General features: G+C 39.4%; 2 protein-coding genes and 2 long non-coding RNA genes across 5 annotated transcripts; 2 read left to right on the top strand and 2 right to left on the bottom strand.

Annotated features, from left to right (window-relative positions):
* Positions 1–186: 186 nt before the first annotated feature.
* On the bottom strand, positions 187–6,342 carry nacc1a (nucleus accumbens associated 1, BEN and BTB (POZ) domain containing a). 2 transcript variants are annotated; one of them, XM_077734935.1, is made up of 8 exons: positions 6,031–6,342; positions 3,243–3,396; positions 2,840–3,115; positions 1,823–2,450; positions 1,539–1,706; positions 1,203–1,308; positions 1,002–1,099; positions 187–588 (listed from the first exon to the last, which is right to left on the bottom strand). In XM_077734935.1, exons 2-8 carry the CDS (start codon positions 3,366–3,368, stop codon positions 284–286), a joined length of 1,707 nt encoding a protein of 568 aa, XP_077591061.1. In that variant the 5' UTR covers positions 3,369–3,396; positions 6,031–6,342; the 3' UTR covers positions 187–283. The 2 variants fall into 2 exon arrangements, with proteins under 2 accessions (XP_077591061.1, XP_077591060.1); XM_077734934.1 differs by having other exon boundaries at positions 1,539–1,709; positions 6,031–6,338.
* Positions 1,021–3,153, top strand: LOC144208883 (uncharacterized). Its single transcript, XR_013328941.1, has 3 exons — positions 1,021–1,312; positions 1,402–1,636; positions 2,773–3,153. It is a non-coding gene; the product is annotated as an uncharacterized LOC144208883 (long non-coding RNA).
* LOC144208882 (uncharacterized) lies at positions 5,623–17,525 on the top strand. The gene is made up of 5 exons (XR_013328940.1): positions 5,623–5,751; positions 7,579–7,703; positions 11,303–11,437; positions 16,616–16,695; positions 17,442–17,525. It is a non-coding gene; the product is annotated as an uncharacterized LOC144208882 (long non-coding RNA).
* Positions 10,761–15,644, bottom strand: LOC144208881 (immunoglobulin mu heavy chain-like). The gene is made up of 7 exons (XM_077734944.1): positions 15,587–15,644; positions 15,199–15,516; positions 13,649–13,693; positions 12,745–13,041; positions 11,689–12,033; positions 11,286–11,603; positions 10,761–11,218 (listed from the first exon to the last, which is right to left on the bottom strand). The coding sequence occupies exons 1-7, from the start codon at positions 15,627–15,629 to the stop codon at positions 10,833–10,835; spliced, it is 1,752 nt and encodes a 583-aa protein (XP_077591070.1). The 5' UTR covers positions 15,630–15,644; the 3' UTR covers positions 10,761–10,832.
* Positions 17,526–18,148: the final 623 nt, after the last annotated feature.

Here is an 18,148-nt window from a genome sequence, read left to right as displayed (position 1 = left end):
ACCTCTGCTATCAAGTCATCCCACCCACTCTACTGGGAATGTATTTATGAATACGCAACAACAAATGTGCTTACACACCTTCAAAAAGAAAAGGCTGGGAAACCGCTCATGCTCTCTCTCTCTCCCCTCAAGACGTTCCGTGATACAGTCCGAACAGAAAAGCTAAAGTTCCCCCCCCCCCCCCCCCCCCCCCCATGTCCCGATTACAGCCGTAGCAGTGTTATATAGACAGTCATGTGAGAGGGGATGAGGCAAGCACGATTGGGGAAATACTGCGCTTTGCTCAAAATAATGCTCCGACATCCCCGCTCACGCCAGGTAGTGATTCACCTGAGGAGCCACCCGACTCTGCACCGGCGGAGGTTTCCAGTGAGGTTGGGTCAAAAGGCGGCTCACCGCCCAGGGTGTCATCCTCTGCTTTAACGCCATCGGAGAGGAAAGCGGAATAAGCGTCGCTTTCGGCGATCAGCAGCTTGAGTTTCGGGATCCAACTCTTGCGGACCACTCGCCGGGCATTAGTGCACATGTCGGCAGCGATGGCGTTCATCTCGCTCTCTTTGAAACTGGTGGCAAAGTTCTGGCAGTAAACTGAGGAACAGAAAGGGGGAAATATTAGCCATTTTTTTTTCTGCAGGCCTATAAAACCTTGCAACTTTATATTTTTTGCTGCACTGCAGTTTACTGAAGTATGTGGGATTAGTAGTTTTGCCCAATCGGTCTTCAGCCTCTATTGGACTCTTCCAAAGTCCTTTAGAATGCAGCTTGCATAACTTGTACTATATTTGGAATGTGACTTTATCTGTACCATACATTATTTTGTTATTGACTCTGAACTGCATGCCCTTTTATACAATATTGATAATGACTAACTGTGTTAAGAGGTAGATTAAGTCTGGTGACAACCATTAAAGCTAAATTTAGACTAAGTGAAAAATGCAATATAAGCAGTAAACATAGTAGTTTGACACAGTTGAATTCTCTCAAAAAAAATGTTTGCTCACATTTGACTGCATGTAACACTCTGTTGTCCAGGGGCTTACGGCTTGGGTCATTGGTGGATGAACGGATGCCTGTCCCGCAGCTGTTGGCCAGCGTATTCCTGAGTAAATGCATGATTGGAAGGCCAACATAAACAACTTTAGTTGTCCATCCACCCCTATGATTGGAGTATCAAAACAAAGAGGCATCCAGAGGGAAGCAACCTGTCAAAGAAGGCAGCCAGTAGCCTCCTCAGCAGCACCTTGTGTCTGGTCCCCGCACTAACATGACAGTTCATGAGCTGGGCTCGGGAGATAAAGACAGACGTACCTAGGTAAGGACACACACAGATTATTATTATTATTATTAATGCAACACATGCACATTTCAATGTGATGTTTAATGTCTCTATTTTTGTTTCAGTGATTTCTTAATTTTATGAGGCCACTATGGGAATTCTAGCATGACGACCAAGAAAATTCCAGCTGAAATTGAACCACAGAATGCATGGATCCAAAAACCCTTTGTACATGAAGTACATATAAATTGGGGAGGCTTACCTGAGACTAGTTCTAGTTTCTCAGCAGGATCTCCTTCCTCATAAAGTTTGAGATGACAGCGGTTGCCTATCTGGGCAATAAGCTCTGCTGGGAGACAGGTGAGGTCTCGGCCACGCATACGGCCCCGTGTTTCTGTGTGATCGGGAAGAGCTTCCACTCGTTCACCAGCTGCTATGGGAACAACAAAGAAAGATCAGAAGCTTACTACACACTATTTACAAAGAGCCCATCCCATAATTTAAAAAAAATATATTTTTTGACAAGAATGTAGATGTGTTCATTACCTACAGCCCCCATGTTGAGCATACTGTACATTGTGTACATGTTGCAGATTTGCCTGTACTGCTCTTCAGCACAGTCCTCAGTGCCCTCTTCTTCCTCTTCATCATCATGGTAGCTAATGGGTGAGTCACTAGCGTAGGTACTCAAGGTGCCTGGGCTGGCGCCCTCTGACGTGCCCGCACCGGACCCTGAGGTCCCATTGGTGCCTATATTACCACTCATGCCCCCACTTGCCACCATTCCAGCCAGACTGGTTGCAGTGGCGCCCATACCCATGGCCAGTCCCAGAGCCGCGGGGCTTTGGATGGCACTGCCTCGAACCCCTTCCTGGGAGTAACGTGCTGCCTTTCTGGCTCCGCCTCCTGTGCCGGAGCCCCCTCCTCCTCCGTCACGGCTGCTGCCACCCTCCCATAGTCGCTTGGCGACTGGAGTGCAGACTACTGAATGAGCGGTCGCTTCCGGTTGGCTCGCGGGCTGCTCTGTCTTCACACGTGACACCAACGAGAGAGGCGTCAAACAGGGAGCCGGCCGGACAGCGCCGGTAGCGGTCTGTGTGATGGGGCTTTGAGGCTCAGAGGGTGGGGCCTCTTCTGTATTTAGGCCCTGGGAATCACAACTGGGGGAGGAAACCTAAAGATGGACATGGACACAAGTTCTATATCAGATTATATTTCGGATTGTGTCATTTTTGTGGCAACGTACTGATGTGTGTGTCTTGTTTTTTTTACAAAAGACATTCAGTGTGACAAAAAGCTTGACTGTGTGAGCAGGGAATACTTAATACTTACGGATTGAGTGATTTAATATGCTTAAATGGCTCTTTAAAGCATGCAGGAAGCTTGAAGTTATTTATTTGTTTTACAATATTTATATTAGTGCCACTAGAACTTGACTCACAGTACATTAGGGACTTTGAAAATGTATGCATAATTATTTTTTTCCTGTTTTTCAGAACAACTGTTTGTCGACCAAACTGGGAATTCAACATTCCAACATTAAACGGCAATCGTATATTATACCTTGAGGAAGAACTCCGTGCCTTTTTCCATGATTTGTTGGATCTGCAGGAAGCCGGCAGTATACATAAGGAGGAACTGGTCTCCCACAGTCATGCTCAGACGGCCTGTGTAGCAAAAGGCCAAAATCTGTTGAAAGCTCTGGGGCTGCACAGCCGGTGGAAGCTCCACCACTGTTGGGCTGGCCTCATTGCTGCTATAGCCTCCACTACTGCTGCTGCTGTTGCTGAAGAGGTCCCGGAAATAAGAACTGCTTGCAGCCAAAACAGCACGGTGAGCCTTTAACAAAAAAAGTTGCACATACATTTTACATTCAAAAAAAAAAAACAATTACCAAATGTCATTGTTTTAACTTTGATAATGTAGTTAGAACTGCTAGTGGGGGAAAAAAGCAGCATAGTCCTACCTTGAAAGCATGCCCTTTCACCACCACGTTGACGTCGCAGTAAAGACCCTGGAGCCGCTGCTCATTCAGACACTCTAAAACGTTGTTGCCAAAGTTAGGGATCGCCATCTGGAGGGTCTGGGCCATGGTGCGCCAATGCACACCCACTAAGGCTCTTTTGGGGAAAAGACACAGAAAGAAATTGGCTTTTTTTTTAAGTATAGAATTGTAACGAGTAATACACCTTTGCACTGCATTGTAGAAGGCAAAGTTTAGATTTTTTCAAATAGTTCAAAACTTTTGATTTAAAATGTGGTTCTTAATAAGATTAAAGTAAGTGGGAGATTTTGGATGTAGATGTATTGTGGGACAACATATTTATGGTTTCTCAATGGTTATTTACAAATTGGGGGCGGGGCTTGGACTTGATTGCAAAAGTATGATAAAGTCATTTGTAGACATTAAATATATTCAGCTTTAATATTTTACATTCTATTAATGCTATATGTCGCATAGGCCTCTCAGGAGCTGTCACTGCAAGAGCTCAATGAAAGCCTGGTTTATGTTCTGTCTTCTATGAACCATAAAATCCAGTGTCCTTAGTTAACTGGGTCATGTGCTATTATTCCCGTTTTTTGTGTGGCTTCGACAAACAGCGCATATCATGATTCGATTCACTGTACACCAAACATCCAAAAGCAAGCACCCCTTGTACTGCACTCTTTCAAAGTCTCTGTAGGCCTGTCACTGGGACATTTACCACAGGTGAATAAATATTTGTCCCTTCTCCACATACAATATAACCACTCATGCCTTTGCACCTCTATGGGATCTAAATTCCAAATTATAGGAGCATATACTGTACATACTGTGTACTAGTGCAAAAAAGTAATCTAAATAACCCATCATATGTAATAGGCCACAATGAATTAGAGATCATTTAATATTCACCACATTAGATATATTAAAACTGATTGCTAACTCAACCAAAGGAGTTCATCTGGGCCAAAAAGTGCAAGAATTAAACCCTATAGAACACGCTTTTTACCTGCTGAAAACAGGACAGACAAAAGTGAACCCCTAACAATGAAAAAATACAGTGGGTGCAGTGAAAGCATCACAAAGATAAAGCTATGGTGTTGGAGCAAAATTAAGTTATATTAATGTTAATGTTTGAATACATTTGCCCATCTAGAAATGTGGATTAGATGTACATCCTCTAGTCTACATCCTATAGTCTACATTAACTTGGATATAGAAACTTTAATAGTCCCCTGTCTCAAATCCCTCTTCTAATGTTAACCCCAAACAAAAATCAAACAATTGTGGAAATATGGCCAGTAATGGCTGGTGAGAGAAACCCCATCATATCCAAAGCCTTTCATTTGGGACTTCGCCAAGCTCCAGGGTAAAGAGAAATGCTCTCTTTGTCTCACTCGAGCTCCCTCTCCCTCATACTAAAACACAGATGCGCACACACCAACTCAAACAAACCCACAAAAGGCACACTGACTCGCACACAGACAATACAGCTTGTTTACGAATTGGCGAGCCGCAGTCGCAGTGAGCACACATGCTTGCACATGAAGACACACAAACACTGGGTTTAGAGAGGAGTGGGCAGGGAGGGGGGTTACACAGTTCTCTCTGACAGTGAAAGAGATGTGACTGAGGGTTCACTGTGCATGTGTCTTTATGCGCCAAGGAGGGGCAATTGACTCTTGGAGAGAAGAAGGGGGGATCATCCCAGGGTGCCCTTAAATTATCTCATCGAATCATGGCTGACAGTAAAAATAGATTGAACGTCTAGCACCGTCAATGGCTGCGTGCAATCCATTTTGACTGGGAGAACCCCTATCAGAATAGATTGGACGTCTATAGCCGTCAATAGCATTGAATGACTGGCATTTCCAGCCATGCATCCCACTTTAAAACAAATAGGCGTGCATTGCAGTCAAAAGCAGGCAATGAGTTAAAATAATGCCTTTTAACTCAGATTTTCTGTAAAACTGAAAAAGTGGGTCAAACATGAGGCATACTAAAGAGCTTTCCATCATTTTTGCAAAACCATGCATGCTTTTTAATAAAATATATTTGATGTAGAGACAGTAAGCACTTCTAAAAGGGAAGCAGCCCTTTTTAATGAAAACTGGACTGTGGAGAAGAGTGTGGAGTCATTGCTGCAGCTGGCACACAATGCTGACTTTCTGCAGGCATTTCCTGGTTCGCCTATGCCCGTCTGCACGTCTATGCCGCCCTCATCAAGTTAGGGCAGACGTATCTGCTTATTCCTGCACTCAAAACCACATTGCATCGTAATTATAATTGAAACATCCCCTCGATGGTATTTGCACTGATATCTTTTAACCGAAAGGGATGCTGGGTAAATAAATAAGGGCACACGAGGACTCCGCACGGTGCCAGTCTACCAGCCGGCCAGGGGCTCGCGACTGTCGGCTGGCACCGGAGGCGACGCAAGGGCGAGGGAGGCGGCACGGGTTGGCAGCGAGACCCCCCCGACAACCGCAAGGTTGTACCCGATCCTGACGTACAGTTAAGATGAACTCTGAATGTGCTTAAAAGCCGATCGCTCATGGATCCAAATTGTCCGGACAGTCTGGAAAGGCTGAAAGAAGCGTTTGTCATCCCCGATTAACCGCAGCGGGCCTTTCCAAGTAGCTAAATGCTAAAGCTAACTGTTAAATATTTTGGGCGCACCGTCCTCCTCGTGTACAAGCGATCAAACCAAAATCAAAACATTTCCACGACAGTGGCTACGAAAATGTGCAAACGCGCGCCGATTACTTACTGTCTACGCGGGCGAGGTAGCTCGTCTGCGATGTCGCTTATCAAGCACCCAAATGTGGCTTATTTAAATATTTTGGTGATGGGGGAAATCGCTCCCCCTGCCAGTCTCCATTCTACCGACATCAACAGGTCATCCCGGGACACGCAGCAGCTGAGCGCGAGCCAGACGGAACCAGTGCGGCAGGGAGGAGCGAGGGGGTGGGGGTGGGCGCACAACAACCGGCAATTATTCCCAAGTGGCGCTAGTGAGGGCTGACTTGACGCACACCTGACCGCCGCAGCATTTTGGCGTGTTTGTGACAAAGGGCAACATGGCGCGGACCATTTGTCGCGTGACTTTATGAGCGTGAGACGGCGGGGGGAGTCGAGACAACCTGGATTCATCCCCCCTACTCCCAGACAATACATCCCCCACCTCCCCGAACTTTAAATGTCCCGGATCCGCCGGATTCTTCATCACCATCGTCGTCACCAACCTTGATGTGAAACGCAGACGGGCCCTCCCACACTTCGCACCCCCTCCCTCATCGTTCCCCTGCCTCCCTCCTCCTCTTCATCCTCCCCCGCCGCCACATCCACACCTCCCGTCTCCCCTCCCGCATTCGAGACACTCGCTTAGCCCATTTGATTGGAAGTCACTAGTACGTATGTACCGTAGACCAATCGTCGGGATCCCCGAGGACTGCGAAACAGTGAGAATTGATGGCGCCGAGTTCAAGAATACGTTCTGCAATACTGTCATCTCATCTCATTTTCTAAATCGCTTTATCCTCACTGGGGTCATGGAGGGTGCTGAAGCCTATCCCGGATGACTTTGGGCCAGAGGCGGGGGACACCCTGAATTCCTACCATGCATGTCTTTGGAATGTGGGAGGAAACTGGGGTACCTGGACAAAACCCACACAAGGGAGAACATGCAAACTCCACACAGGTGGACCCACCTAGATTTGAACCCAGGTCTTCCACTGTGAGACTGACACACTAACCATTCATTCAAAGAGCCACCCGCAACACTGCCAGTGTGGTAGAAGAGCAAGAAACATAGAATTGGTGTTCCTATGCACCCCCCAACGACCCTTGTGAGGACAAAGCAATTCATAAACAATGAATGAATGAAAAAAGTGTGTGTGGGGGGGGGGGGGGTTTAGTACATTAAGCAAAATCTGATTTTCACAAATGAGGATACCAGATCTTATGTTTCTATTTAGGCAACCAAGGGTTTACGAGCATTGTGCAAAAACAGCTTGTTTCATATTTTTTACATTCTCTCGAGTCAACTTCTGTCATGATTTTTTGGGGTCTTGGGTGGATGGGTGTGTTTTTCCTTGTGTGTCCTGTCCGAGTGATTGTGTGTTCTCCTTGCTGTGTCATTCAAGTGCTCATCCCATGGTGTTTGTAATTGATTTGTACCTTTGTATTTCAACCCTGTGTTCTTCTCAAGCTGTGTCATAGATGTGCATATGTGTCATCCCCACCAAATTTGTTTCTTTGTCAATTTTACCCAGTCTCAAGTTTATAAGTTGTTTTTTTTTGTTATTTTTCATTAAAGCATCCCAGAACACCGTTTTGTCATTTGCTTCCTGCTCTTCTGGGTCTCCCACCGCTTCGCATCCAAAGATGACCATGACAACTTCTTCCATGATGGCCCTCTGCACAGAACTTCTATCTGAGTATGTATGTGTATTTTAATACCTAGATATGCAATTTTTATGAACATATCTGTATTAGATGTGCTCAGTTAGCTTGTTTAAATTACCACAAGATAGTTTCCGACTATATTTCAAAGAAATCTAAATGTTTTATGACTAGTACTTTGGTACTTTTGGCTAACAGTGTACATCTGCAAGTACTACGTTTTTGTCCACTGATGCACAAACATTTTCTGCTGAAGTCCTCCGTAGACACAAACTCAAAACACATACAGCACATAAATCACTGTTAATACATCTGTATATGCTTCTAAAATAATAATGGATTACCTAATGGACATTCATTTATTCCTGTGCACATATATTGAAAAGCTTTTCCAAAGAGCTGTGTGCCTGCTTTATAATCAGTAAGATAATACTTTGAAACATTTTACTGTGTTGCAAGATAGTTATAACTCATGACCACATATTTTGAAAATACATGTAGAGCATCCAACCAGGCTAAATGTCACTATCTTAAGTATTATATTATATATTACAACCCTGCCAGGTACTCAAAAGCACATGCAATGTTGTTTTTTGAACAAAAAATTGACTTGCAGATGCTAAATTAGTATAATGAGATTGAATTGTGGCACTGGTCATTTTTTTTCAGTGGGATGACATTAACATTAGTCTCTACAGAAAAACATTGTTTGATGGTCTGGTTTTCCATCTCTTAAATTGACACCGAAAGATGGCCTATCAAAAGAGTAGATTGTCCAGAGTCCAGGACAATAATATGGCCAAAGACAGTGACCCAGTCTCAAGCAGCCTTTTGGGCCTGATGCCATGCTTCCCAATTGCGACCCTTTGGCAGTTAAATTGGCATCCGTGTACATCCCAGCAACAGCGTCACTGATTTGGGCTGGCTCCCTCAGGTCCCTGGCCAATCACATATAGTCAGAGCCAAATAATACCAGAGGTAGCCAATAGTGATTCTGGATGTGCTGAGTGTCATCCCTTCCTGTGGAAATTCCTAAACCCACCATATGTATAGATTTTAAAAAAATGACAGTGTCTAGATATCAAGGTAGTTGGAGCATAATTGTGTTTATCAAAAATCAGGGATACATTTGGGATTTGGGCTTTCCATAGAATGTGTCCTTTCCAGTTATAATATGTTTATAATGCGTCTGAATTGATCAGTACTGCGTTAAGCGTTCAAACCACAAATGAGGCAGTTCAAACCTTGGCTCACTCTAGTGGTCAATGTGAATAACTGTTTCTGTTTAGTTACTGTATGTTATGGTGACCCTTTTTCAGGGACAGAGTGAACAGCTAGGTATTCAAAAGTTGGCATTTAAGACCTTTAAATAGGGTTTTACTTTGACTTTGTCCAGTGTCTAACAGTCAGGTGGAAATGAGAATGGCATGCAAGAGGAAAGACATCTGCATAAGCAGCATGCAAATGAACACAAAACGAAACACTGAATGCAGAAGTCGTTCGCAGTTAGTAGGAACTCTGCATGACTGACAGCAGGTGTGAGGGTGGCACATTGGTGATGAACACATTTAAATACTTGACATGTTACATCTACTTTGTTTCAACAGTCTGTTGCATCCAGGTGCTGTGTAGTCGTGTTTTCTAAACAGCCAATAAGATAAGTAAATATGCAAAAGATACTTCTCTGCTGACATCCTTAAATTTATTTAAAAAAAATACAGTATGCAAATATTTTAAGAACAAATACCCATATAGAACATGCAGTATACCATTTAAGACTTTTTCATTTGACCTGAAATGAAAATGAAGAGAAAATTAATGTGTACCAAGATGCAATAGTTTTAGAGAGCATGTGTTGAAGTTGTTTAAAAAGAACCACATTCATAAGAAATAATTGGTTGCCACTGATGGATCTAAAATTGATGAATAATATTCAAATGTGTGTGGTTAAAGTGAGCCAACATTTTTAAAGTATCTCCTAGTATATGTGTGGGTTTTTTGCCTATAAACAATTCTAAATGATCATACACATTACAGTCCTATTATGATTTATTATCATCTTTTTTCATCATTTATTTAACAGTGTGTTCATCCACTGTGTATGTCTAAGTAGAATTTTTTTTTGTAATTTATCATTATGCTGTATTCAAACTTACACAGTCTTATAGTATCTTATTACCTTGAAAATTGTTGTTCCAATGGTGAACACAAGTGTGATGAGGAAGAGAAATATGAAAGTAAGTGCTGTGCTTCCCATCAAATCTTGCTCTGCATCTACATCGTCATTCCAATGGTGGTTTGTCTCCACCAGGAAGTCTAGTGGATGCATATTTGTACTTCAGTTACAGTTCCAAATAACACAATTGTTCAATTTTGAACAATAGCTTAAGACTAGAGAACCTGAACTGCTTTTGAAAGACTCCAATAATTGTGTCTCATGTATGACTTCTATATTATTTGATCAAGGTTCAAATATCATTCTTTTATTTATTGATTTTCATTCTGGGTGACAAGAATCAGTAGAACACAAGACATGCACAAGGACAAGTCACATAAATGTTGTTAATGTATCATCTTGTCCAACAAGGAAATACCTATATTGCACTCTTTAAACTAGTTTAATAAGTATAGTTGGTTGAAGTTGAAATTTATACCAATTTCACAGACATTTCAAGTTTTTATGGATTTGTGTGCAATCTTTTAGGTACTTGACATTAAGTACTATAGTTTTAAGACCAGTTCTATTAAAACATTGACTATACTTCTAACTAGTACTTATACTGAAGTCCTCTTTTCTTCCTAAATTGTCGAGTCATGGAATATAATATTAATGAATTATTATTTTTTTAATGTCATTTTCCCCCAAAAAACTAAACTCTAATCAAGTCATCAAGTTTCACGTTTGTCCAACTTTTCTCAATCTTAATTTTATTATTAGTTGTTTAGCAATAGCTAGTTTTAAAACCCTACCATTTTGTTACATTACCAATAATCCAACTCACATTCAACAAAAATAGACATCCTAAAAACAAACAATAAGGCCAACTTTGCCACACACAACAATTGCAACATATATATTTTTTATTTGGTTTTAAATCTGCATTTAGAGAAAAGGCGACAAGTTGATGAACAAGCAACAAACAGGAGAAGACAAAGAGACGTAGAAGTCTACTGAGTCTTGCACATTTCAGCACTGTTCATATTAACATTGGCCATGTACGTTTTGGCAGAAAGGTACGTAATGGTTCTAGCAATGAAGTATGGACTTTTTAGAGATTCGTGGTAAAAAATACAGCTATAGACCACGTCATAACTTTTCCACTGCTCAAAGTTGAGTGTTAAATAGCTGTAGATTGTGTAAGAACCTTGGTTTTCTATCGGTTTGGTGCTTTTGTGAGTATAGGTAGAATTTACAGGCTCATCATCGATCAGCCAAGACACTAGAAACTCATGAGGAAAGAAGTCTTTTGCAAAGCAGGTCAGGGTAACTGTGTCTGTTTTAACATGTTCCACTGGAGTCATCATAAAAACTGAAGGAGAGTGAAGTTGTTTTCCTGTAAAAATGCCAAAAGTCATGATAAATGAAGATCATATTTTTCTAGAAAATGAGAGATTTCTTACCAATGTCTCTTTCGTAGGATTTCTTGAACGGCTTACTGAAATTTGGAAGCATCACAACGCAATTGCGATTCACCCCTTTGCTCCATTCGTCATATGTGATGTCAAGTGGAATGCGAAATACATCTGTTTCGCCTTCAGAAGGCGATGTTAAGGTACCAACCATATTTTTCCCATCCTGGGTCTCCCATGAAATACTCTGCACGGATGACTTGTTAACTTTAACTTCACATATTACTTTTCCTGCTTTTTTCAAAAACATCTCCTCCATAGTCGGACCTGTGATTTTAATCCTTAAGTCTGTACCTGGGAATTGTTCACCTGTTGAACATATAATGATTTAACTTCTTTTTTTTTTTTTTAAATCCCTACACTATAAAAATAGCAATGGAAAAAAGATACTCACAAGGTGAATCAGGCTCAGGTTCTTGGAAGAGTGTTGATCTTATAATATAATTTCCACTTTCGTCTTTGCCTTTAAACTCGCACGTGACATTTGTGTCACTCAACCACTGATTGGACTTAAGCGTAAGAATAGTTGTTATGCTGTAAAGTGTTGTTCCATTTGCATCTTTTCTGGCCTCTGGTTGAGTCTTGATTTCATTTAAACGGTTGAAAGTATCCACTCCGTTTTTTAGCCATTTGACCTCGTAAATATTTGGGGAAAAATCTTGGGCAAAACAGGCAAAAGAGCGCTCATCTTTGCCAACAGCAGAGGACAACACTTTAATAGTTGGTGACTTGTAGACTTCTGGAAAAAAAACATTGACAAATATATGTTTTCAAAAGACAAAACTGCACATACATACATACATTACAAGAGCACAATTGATGACAAGTACAGACAAGAATGCGCATACTGTTTATACACAAGAACCCGTAATAGTGAGCACATATTCTCCTGTTTTACAAAGTGCTGGAATTATCAATTATGCTCACAATTTTTCTCTGTGAGTCGAATGAAAAATTGTATTCCGCTACAATTTGTCTACTATTTCCCACTTGTGCTTTTTGCATACAGAGTAAAATGCATCCAATGAGACAGGCAAGCATAGACATATCAATATTAAAGCTATAATAACTGAAGATGCTGCAGTTAGAATATATTTTTATGATAAATGCAGCTAAAAAAGCTTAAGCAATTCCTTTCCAGCTGTTTTTATGTTTACGACATTAATGGAATGTATAAAAACTATTTCAACGAGTGACTGTTTGTTAGATGTCATATATTTTTCTTTTTAAAATTAGCTGATGTAGATCAACTATTTCTAACTTTTGAACAATATACCATAATAACCTTTAGTTTTTTTTAAATCAATTGGATCATTTCCCTTGATAGTACTATGAACCCCAGTATAAAATCTATTAACTTCATATGTGGGCAATTACCATATACATTTAAAGAGATGGTGTCTTTTCAAATTTAAGTGTAGTATAAGAATTTCTTACAAAAATAGATTACCTTCTGTCTTGGTGATTATGGCTTCTACATCTTCAGTCAAATGTTTGGCAACACATTGGAATTTTGCCTTGTTATACCAGTCCATTCTCTCCACTTGGATTTGACTGACTCCCGTGTAGCGGTTGTCGTTAGATTCTACTGAAGGATACTGAATAAAGTCACTTAGGGCAGTTCCGTCTTTGCTCCATGTAAAGGTCAGTGGAGAAGGTGAAAAGCCAGTAGCGATACAGACAATACTAAACGTGGCAGCAGAGCTACATTCCATCAGAGGAAAGACGGTTGGTTTAATCGGGGGATCTAAAAGAAAACAAAAGGGGAGGTGGGATGTTGTTGAATAAATCAAAATGTAGTACTTGGCATAGGCTTTATTCTTTTGCATTAGTAAAATCCTAATTATTTTATTAGTATGTAAATTAAATTGCAGTTTAGTCTTTATTTTAAAATAAACTGTATTTTGTTCATTCAACATTCTGAAAAAGCAAAAATTTGAGATGAGGCTTAATATTTCACAAGATTTCCACTTTTTACACCAAGACAATTACTTTGTATCATATTAACCCCAATTAATTGATTTAATTTTACATTTCACTTAATTTCAGTTGCATTGCTTTACATTGATGATAGTGACAGTAAGCTTGAATCTAATTTATGTTCAAATAAACAACCACAAAAGCTATAATTACTGTATAATTATAAAGGTAAAAGTCATAATTCCACTGTCCTTTTATTGGCTAAAGAGTAAATTCTCATATTGAAACGCTGACAAAAAAACTTTTACTGTTACTCACTGTTAAAAAGACAGAATTATCATGATGAAATAGTGTAACATAAAACTATATTCAGTTATTTCCTAAATCAACAATAACAATACAATAATGTTTAATGAGCAAAAATTATTACTTACCAGATGTAACTGTTACTTGGGTTCCTTTTCCCCAGTTGTCAAAATAACCTACACAATGATACAATGTAATCAGTTGACAGTGCAAATACTAAATAACAAAAAAAAAAACTGACAAAAATAGTTCTTTAAACACTAAGCAGTTTACATGATTGTGAAATGTTTGAGTTTCTGATCATTAAAAGATTTTAACAATATCCTAACTGTAGTATCCACACCCTTTTAGAAAGAATGACTGAACAGCTGGTTCTCTGTGCAATGGATGGGAAGATAAATATAATAGTCGAGCTATAATTTCATTTCCCCATTGATTGGCAAGGGTCAAATGAATTCCAGTGTATAGTGTTTAAACCTACTCAAGTGGATTTGATTTAAGAAAAAAAACTATGATGAACTGTCATTTTAAAGTGAAAGGGAATTTATTCCAATGATTACGGGTTTTTGCTATGGTGTGTATCACTGTGGCCTGAATCGGCCATATTTTCTCGTGAACACAATGATACACGCCCTTTCAAATACCTTTGCGCTCTAAAAAAGGTAAAGATAGTGTGATTTTTGATTTTTTTCACAGTTTGTCTGATTTGTATTTACAACCTATTTGTTATTTCTTCTCTTTTTCTGACCACTGACAACCTGTTATGTTTTTTTTGGGCTATAATTATTAACTGAAAATCGGTCAGATCAACAGTTGCTTATTGAGTTAGATGTTCTCCATTTTATCCTTGCAACCTTAACATTTGTTTGTTCTTTGATTTCTGATATAAAGAAAAATGTCAAATGCACTTCCAAAAATGCTACATACGTTCCAGTCCGACTTGTCTATTTATGAAATATTTATTATTCTCTTAACATTATATATTCTTTACATGGCGCAAAATAGACTTATGTTCGACTTCCAGAAAACACCTCAGGAAATATTATGTAAGAATTTGACCATTAATACAAAAGTTTTTTATTTATTTGTTCACATTATTAAATATCACACTATTAAGATTTTTATTTTCATTTGTGTGTTTCTAATTGAAGTAGGGATTATTTTTTGTTTTTTGAGGGTATCATAGCAAGCTTTATTGTGTGCTGAATGGAATGAATGTATTTTGCATAGATAGTCATGTCCTAATACTGGTTTAGTGCTCTTGAACTCACCACAATCAGAATATTTGACCCAAAGAAAACCTCCAACTCCATGATGATACCCCATTTGAACTTTAAAAGCAAATTTTTGATGATAAATGAACCTTGCAAGACAATTTCACTCAAATAAGTACTATTGAAGTGATATTTAATTTAGTTGTTGTTGTTTGTTGCTGAGACCAAAGCTAATTGCCTTTTGTGAGGATAATCAATTGAGAAAATGAATAATTATTGTATTCTGTACCAAAGCAATAGAAGAATTTATTGGCATGTTTGCAAAAATACTATTTCCCTTTTAATTACTCTTTAAAAAAATGTTTATCTATGGTGATTCTGCTCAAACATTTTTGGGGGAAAGTTTAAAACTCCCCGTTTCAATCTCTGTTAAGAGTTTCTGTTTTTGTTCAAGCTTGCTCATGGTTCCTGTTGTTGTGTGGCTCTGGCACAGTAATACATGCCACTGTCTTCAGGCTGCATATTCTGTCCCTGTAGAGTAACTGTTTGGTTCGAGCGGTTTAGTACAATACTGAACTTATTTGTCAAGGTGTCTTTATAATAAGAGTCTCCAGTGTATTTGATCCCAATCCATTCCAGTCCTTTCCCTGAAGGTTGCCTGACCCATGCAGTGAGGTAGGCATCCATAGAATACGACACTTTACACTCGATATTTAACGACTGACCATCCTGGAGAGTCACATGTGGTTGTAACTGGTCTAAATATTCTTGACCCTTGAGACCTGTAAAGAAAAACATGGTAAATGTCGAATGTTAGCAGTCAAAGGGATTGTGTAGCTATGTGTCACTCACTTGAGACAGCAGAGAGCAGAACCAACAGAGCTATGTAAAACATTGTTGGGATCAAAGTTTCCCCGATGAAAACTGCCCTTCCTTGAGATATCACTGCAGGTTATATAGTATAAGGGTGGGGCGGTCACTTTGCAAAGTGGCACAGTATGTGCTTTTAAAAACCGCAGTCTTCATTTATGTGTTACTATATAGTACTACTTCATAAATCTAAATACAATGGATTCATATGGAGTCTCTATTTGTGATGCTTTATCAGTTATTATTTTTTCATATTTGTAGATGAATACATATAAACTGTCTTTTAAGTCTATTATAATTATCAGATTACAATATGGACAGAGATATGTATGTATTCATTGCCTGCTATTGGCGCCGATAGACATCCTATGTCTATTGAGTGACATTTAAACTGGATTGTGTAGCACACATTTACTGTACATAGAACATTTGGATTAATTTAAATGTTTTATTTCTAAAATAGCGCTTTGCAAAATTATAAAGTTGTGCAAGTGTCCATCATGTTTTGTCTAGTGTTTATAAACGATCCTAGATTAAACATGGAAATTATTGTGTATACTTGCATAACATTATTTCCATACACTTCAAATAAATTTCATTTTAATATGATATCAGTATTATGTACAATGTATTGTGTGTTAATTGTACCTTTAGTTGTATGTGGGCTTCCCAATTTTAGGCAAAGGAAATACGTATGTGAATTTAATGTTTATCATGCTAAATATTATAATTTAGTTTTGAAATCAATCGCCAGGACATTCATCAATTAGAGTTTTATTCTAAGTCAACCAGAGTATAGAATAAAAATAAACTATTTACATAAAATATGTATAATGTATCATTTTTTTAAAATTAAAACCTGTCTTGTATCTAACAAAAACTTAAGTTGATTAATTTCTATTTAATAATGGCTATACTGGAGAGTGAAGTAAATGTAGAAAATGCTTTGTGTGTGTTTCCATGTCATTTGTTTGTAATTTGTTCAATTTACTGGTTCCTCTTTCACACAAGCAGGTGGTGTCCCAGCGGTGCTGCCAGTATGACATGTTCGGAAACTGAGAAAGCTTTACTTAACGGAACAGAAGTTTCAGGTATGGCAACTGGTTTGCATGTGTCAACATGCATAACTGTAATTTACATACAAATAATTATTTTCTTAGTCTATGTCCACAATTCAGTCCTGTGGCACTGATAAATATAATGCTATTGTGAAGAATGTTGAGGGTGTTTTGGTGATAAAAAGGGGATTCAATTTTATTTATTTTTTAATAAATAAGTGTAATACAACAGGCGGCCCGGAAGATGAGTGGTTAGCGCGTCAGCCTCACAGTGGGGGAGCTGGGTTCAAATCCAGGTCGGTCCACCTGTGTGGAATTTACTGCAATAAGCTCCAGCACCCATTGCAACCGTATATTAAAATAAAATGAAACGTAAGAATTTATCATTTATCAGTGTGGATATAAAGAGAAGTTTTCTACTTAAATATTGATTGTTAGGATAATATAGAATTTTCTAACAGACGAGATACAGCATACCACTCATAAATTATTAAGAGGGCACACTAGTCAAAAAAGTCTCAACTGTATTTAGCCCTTAGTAAACTGGGATGGGCTCCAGCACCCTGTGATCCTGCCCAGTATATAAGCAGTGTTGAAAATGAATGAACAATATATTTTGATAATAGTTATGGTCAATAAATTAGAATAAAGAATTGATAATCATGTATATAGAAGCCAGGTTTTTTAAAGGCCCCCAAATGTTACACTTAGGAGTTTAATATAGGTAAATTACTAAACTCCTTTGTTTATTGATTTATGTATGTATTTATTTATTACAGTCAGGGCCATTTTTGCTATAAGCAATGCAAGCAACTGCCCAAGATGCAATCCATAAAGGATCACACGAGCAAAAAGGTTCCACATCAAATTATCTCTGCAGCAAAGATGGGGCATTGCTTTCCCCTGGCGTCAGTAAAGCGTCACTACATCCAGTCTAGATGGGGCAATAAAAACTGGATTTAACACAGTATACATAAATAAAACAAATAAAAATGGGGCATGCCCTGGCCTACTTTTTAACGCATTGGCTCCCACTGACGGCCCTGGACATAATCTGTTTTTTAAACGGGGGCGTTTGGCCGGCCTTCTCAGTTGAAATGGATTAGACGTCTAACTAATGAAAAACTGGCCGGCTCGGCTGCTGAGTGGTTAGCGTCACAGTTGTGGGATCCTGGGTTCAAATCCAGGTCGGTCCACCTGTGTGGAGTTTGCATGTACTCCTTGGGCCTGTGTGGGTTTTCTTCAGGTCCTCTGGTGGGATGGGCTCCAGCACCCCCCAAAACCCAAGTTAGGATAAAGTGGATCAGAAAGAAAAAAAGCGAATGAAGATATCTACATGACAGGATGTCTAACATTGTCCATGGCACTGAAAGAGTTAAATGGGGTTGCTGGGGAAAACGTTGGGTCATGTCTCTTTAAATCCGCCGGCATTCCCGAGGATTTACGCATCTCTCGCCTTCGGCACATCCTCTGTTCGCCGCTAGAG

This window comes from Stigmatopora nigra, chromosome 15 (assembly GCF_051989575.1).
Source record: "Stigmatopora nigra isolate UIUO_SnigA chromosome 15, RoL_Snig_1.1, whole genome shotgun sequence".
Lineage (NCBI taxonomy): Eukaryota > Metazoa > Chordata > Actinopteri > Syngnathiformes > Syngnathidae > Stigmatopora > Stigmatopora nigra.
The sequence above is the reverse complement of the archived record's forward strand: the minus strand, read 5'-3'. Positions and strand labels throughout refer to the sequence as shown.

What these genes read in the sequence shown, in the direction of transcription:
- LOC144208881 (XM_077734944.1), bottom strand. Translation starts at nt 15,629, where the DNA reads ATGTTTTACATAGCTCTGTTGGTTCTGCTCTCTGCTGTCTCAA. An exon ending in ACCTGAGCCTGATTCACCTT is followed by an intron (nt 11,604 to 11,688) that starts GTGAGTATCTTT and finishes TATGTTCAACAG; the next exon opens with GTGAACAATTCCCAGGTACA. An exon ending in ATCCTACGAAAGAGACATTG is followed by an intron (nt 11,219 to 11,285) that starts GTAAGAAATCTC and finishes GCATTTTTACAG; the next exon opens with GAAAACAACTTCACTCTCCT.
- nacc1a (XM_077734934.1), bottom strand. Translation starts at nt 3,368, where the DNA reads ATGGCCCAGACCCTCCAGATGGCGATCCCTAACTTTGGCAACAACGTT. An exon ending in GCACGGAGTTCTTCCTCAAG is followed by an intron (nt 2,451 to 2,839) that starts GTATAATATACG and finishes GTCCATCTTTAG; the next exon opens with GTTTCCTCCCCCAGTTGTGA. An exon ending in CTGGCTGCCTTCTTTGACAG is followed by an intron (nt 1,100 to 1,202) that starts GTTGCTTCCCTC and finishes GCATTTACTCAG; the next exon opens with GAATACGCTGGCCAACAGCT.